The sequence below is a fragment of the Vigna umbellata genome, chromosome 1 (genome assembly GCF_029865625.1).
Source record: "Vigna umbellata cultivar VRB3 chromosome 1, Vumbellata_1.0, whole genome shotgun sequence".
NCBI classification, from domain to species: domain Eukaryota; kingdom Viridiplantae; phylum Streptophyta; class Magnoliopsida; order Fabales; family Fabaceae; genus Vigna; species Vigna umbellata.
The window spans coordinates 13,993,204-13,997,611 of record NC_142165.1 but is presented as its reverse complement, the minus strand read 5'-3'; the positions used below and the strand labels follow the sequence as shown (position 1 = coordinate 13,997,611).

Here is a 4,408-nt window from a genome sequence, read left to right as displayed (position 1 = left end):
TAATAATATCTTCATTCTTGTGTTTCTCGTTCTATTTACCAATTTTTCTACCAAATTGTTAAAAAAGAAAAAATGACCAATATTTAAACAAGAAAAAATGACCAATATTTTCTTCACTCTTGTGTTTCTCAAATTTTCATTTTATACGTTTGTGCGATGCAAGTAGCAAGTAAATTTGTGGGTATCAGAGGCAAAGAGGAGGAAAGTTGAACAGGAAGAAAAGTTGTTTGAACAAGTTTGATTGCATAAATAGAAGGATGGAATTCAAGCAGAGCAGTCTAACAATACAAATATTATTGTGCAGCAAATATAAACAATCTATACAGCTTGTTCAAGTTGGTATTGGATTGGTTTGTACAATGGAAGAAGATAGAAAACAACAAGAAATAAAAGACAGTTTCTTTCTATAAACTTGTGAGTGTCAGAGAGTAGGGCATCCATGAGCAATCACGCCTGGAGCTGTGGGACATTTCGCCAAAGGGCAGTGGTCAGCTTCGGCACCCCACCAGGTTGGACCTAAAATGTCGTAACTTTGGAGGGCAAAGTAGAGAACCACTCCCATGAAAGCAAGGCCAGCATCCAATGCAGCTGAGAGAATGTAAGTATGGCGAGCCCACCATGACTTGAACTTATTGTAAATGTAAAAATTGAAGAAGATTCCGGTAGCTCCCCAGGTTATGTAGTTCACAGTTCTCGCCGGAGGAATACCTCCGGCACCCATAATGATGAGGGGCATGTTGATGAGTTCAATCCACCTCTTGTTTGGGTATTTCCGAGCAAAGAACCACACCGGAACAGGAACAAGTGCACCGATCAGGAAAAACCAATTCATTCCAGGGTAAATTCCATCCTTGGTAAACATTCTCTTTGGACCCACCACTCCCCATATGATCGAAGCATTGTAAAACACATCGTCACCAGGGCACTGCCATGGACTATTTTCTGGCAATTTTGATTGATCACAGATGTTTCGAACAGTCGTCAGAAGCCACCATGCTGTTCCAAAGTACACCGATGAAGCAACCACGGTGCCCACCAACTGCACGACGAACATAGATTTTGGAGGGATTTTCATGTAGTGGCCTAATTTGAAGTCACCAAGGAATGCGAGTGCCTGTGACATGCTGATGTAGCCGTATGTCTTGAAGGCTACATTAGCAAGTGGCTTTCCGGGGTAAATGTACCCGATTATCAGCTCTGTGATCACGTTCAGCCCTGCTTGCTGCAAAACAAGTTCCAATCTTTCGTGAGAAAGACACAACTTTGAAGCTATGGGAAACTGTAAAAACTGTAAAAATGACGTTACCATGTTTGTTGTTGCTTGAATTACTCCAACTGGCAAAGTGAAAACTAACGCAATACCAAGAGACATCAGAACTCCCCACCATGGCAGCTGAAGTTGCTTTCCAAAGCCTTCACAAGTTATCAGCGCCACAACTACCATTAGAGCCAAAATGCTCGCAAACCACCACTCAGGTACTTGTTCATAGTTTTTCTTCATGATTCTCGTGTGCACATCTCCGAATGTTTTTTCTTTTAGTGCAGATGTTGTCTTCTTCCACATCTTAACAATCGTTCTTCCAAACACACATCACGACAAAAGTTAGATGACTTTAACCAATTTATCCAAGTAAACCTGTAATTCTAATAGGAGAACAACACTGATAGAAACACACAAAAACTAAAAAATTGCATCCGATTTTTTGTTTGTAGTGGTGTATTAAATATTTAAGCTTTGTCAGAAATCTCAAACTGAACACAACTTACTTTCCATGGAAGAGAACAACATGCGAAATGGTGGCGGTGAGAGAGGCAAAGCTCAATCCATAATCGAATGCAAACGTGATACTAAGATAGAGCTTGCTGTAATTGTTATAACTGTCCATGTCGATGTCAAAACTTTTAGCATTGAGAATCCGAGTGACATTATATTTTTTTCCAGTGGAATCAAAGGTGTTGGAACTGATGATGGGGAACTTCTTGGCATCATATACGTTGTTCCAATATGAAATGGGAATCAGAACGTACATAAAGAGGACAAATCCAACCAGTGTGTTGATGATGGCAAAGCCAGGTGTAGCCAAAGGGGTCCCCAAAAACCCAGCCACTGTGTTCCAGTCAAGGCCAAATGAACCAATGCCAAGCCCAGTAATACCCGAACCAATTTGTTGAGCAAGGATGGACTTTTTCCAAACTAAGCAAACCCACGAGATTGTTGCTAGTCCTGGGAATAAGTAACCCGGAATGATGTAATAAGCAAAACTTGACACAAACACCAGCACAAAGAATTGCAGTCTTGTGTTTCCTCCTTTAGGCCTTTTCTCCTTTTCATGGAATGCCCTGCAATTCAACAAATTCATAACGCCATAACACCATAAGAAGGTACTTTTCTCTATAGTTTACAAAATAATTTCTCAGTAAATGTTAGTGCTTAACATTAGCTTTATTATAATAAAAAACCATCTTTCGTTCATATATCCATTAAAAGACAAATATGCATAAATCACCTTCAAAGAATAATAAAATACCTGAATAAAGACACCTGGACAAGGTTTGAAGGCCACCACATGTACGGGGAATCAACGAGGAATTTTCTGAAAATGCCAGCCCATCCATAACCAAGCATCTAAAAATTTAAGGACACACAGATTAGTGGCCTAAACAAATCTGAATATGCTTGTTGTTTCGGTTAATTGCCTTAAAAGTATAAGAAAATTATCAGATTCCTTTGTTTGATTTTCACCCCTCTTTCTCAATGTTCTTCCCCTCGTCTCCACTCAAATCATTTATCCAACTGAACAATTTCTCTCTCTATTCCTTCCACCCACCACCCACAGCACTATCTTTTTTCAACAAAAAATTGTTACTTTCAACAACCTAATGAATTAATAATCACTGTTCACCTGGGTGGATAGTGCGAGAAGGAAAGCAGCCATTGGGTGGATGCTCCTGTGGTAGAAAGCCTTGACAATAGTGATAATGTTGATGGCATAAACACCACTAGATCCAGCACTGGCAAAGATGGTGATGAGTGCATGCTCCTTTAAAGTGAATGGGCCAGGGTTCATAGAGAACGACCACTTGGTGAAAGGAAAAACATATGCTTTGGTCGGAAGTGTTCTGGCCATGAATTTGCCAAGAGGGAGAGAAATAATCTGTGCGGACACAGAAGAAATGTAAAGAGGGGTGGTTCTGTAACCAAAGAATTGGTTGATGAATGCAAGGACAACGCACGAAGCTATTCCCAAAGTCCATGTCCTGAATGTCAGCACAGGCTGCGTAGGGTCGTCGGTTATTGGAACCGTCAACCTCACCTGCTCAATCGGAGAGTCATCAACCTCTTCTCCTTCATCTGCAACATAACATTAAACAACATTCACCTTCATTATCAAAAACAAAAACCAGACACAAAAACGTAGATACAAACAAAATAGCAACAGATAATAAGAATTTTAAAACGCTTCTACACTTTTGGTCACATTCACGAGAATGTTTTTGCTAAATAATTACTGTCTCATTTAACTTTACAATCTTTTTGAAAAACCCTCGTGACTGGCTGCCCGTGGAAAGATCCCCAACACCCAACACAGTGCAATGCGCTACACAGCACTATTTGTTTGCTTCCAAACAACGTTGTGAGAACAGATAAAATCATTGAAAATAATGAAGCTTTTTTTAATATTTAAATATGTAATTTTGTTGTTGTTGTGATTATGCAATTTCATGCTCAAAATTCAAGCATCCTGCAGATAGTTGGTGATAACAGCATGGGTTGTATGTTATGGCATGTACATGGAAACGTATAGCAGAAGTATGTAACGTTTATCTAAACATTGAAATGTTACCAGGCATGGCTACTTCGGAGTGGTTTTTATTGTCGAACTCCTCAGCCATTGCAGAGGATCTGGTTCAGGAAATGCGGATAGGACTTGGAGACCCTCTTCTCTCTCTCTCTTCTTCTCTTACTTCCTTCTTCAGGCACGAGAAGAGTCACATTGTCGGTTTGATTTTATAGGAGGTGGGAACGAAACCAAACAGTTCCAATGAAAATGTGTCTGGCTGCAATAGCGGTGCTTATTCGTGATTGACATAAGCATAGAAATCAATTACGACAATAAAATCTGTTAAACCTAATCAAGAAACAAATCAAAACTTTTAAGGTTATCTTAACAGATCTTGTTTATCACATCTACGTTTTTTTTACACATCTGTACGCAGTAAATAGTGAATAGTGTAGGTTGACTTCATGAACAGTCATTCGGACCACAGTTTCAATCTTTTGATTTGTAATAGAAAGAAAATTACTTTTCTATACCATTTTCTTTCATTGACAACCTATATTTTAGTCATTATAAAAATTAATTTTTATATTTATTACAAAATTAAAAATTGAAAAATAAAATAACAA

At 38.8% G+C, this 4,408-nt stretch overlaps 1 protein-coding gene across 1 annotated transcript; it reads right to left on the bottom strand.

Moving 5' to 3' along the window:
- Positions 1-271: 271 nt before the first annotated feature.
- On the bottom strand, positions 272-4,110 carry LOC124844536 (oligopeptide transporter 1). The gene is made up of 6 exons (XM_047321492.2): positions 3,846-4,110; positions 2,904-3,352; positions 2,529-2,626; positions 1,768-2,340; positions 1,307-1,577; positions 272-1,222 (listed from the first exon to the last, which is right to left on the bottom strand). Exons 1-6 carry the CDS (start codon positions 3,892-3,894, stop codon positions 422-424), a joined length of 2,241 nt encoding a protein of 746 aa, XP_047177448.2. The 5' UTR covers positions 3,895-4,110; the 3' UTR covers positions 272-421.
- Positions 4,111-4,408: the final 298 nt, after the last annotated feature.

Bases quoted from the DNA above. Each gene is read 5' to 3' on its own strand.
- LOC124844536 (XM_047321492.2), bottom strand. From the start codon at position 3,894: ATGGCTGAGGAGTTCGACAATAAAAACCACTCCGAAGTAGCCATGCCT. The intron at 2,627-2,903 runs GTGAACAGTGAT...TTAAATTTTTAG, and splicing joins TTCTCGCACTATCCACCCAG to ATGCTTGGTTATGGATGGGC. The intron at 1,223-1,306 runs GTAACGTCATTT...CTTGTTTTGCAG, and splicing joins TTCAAGCAACAACAAACATG to CAAGCAGGGCTGAACGTGAT.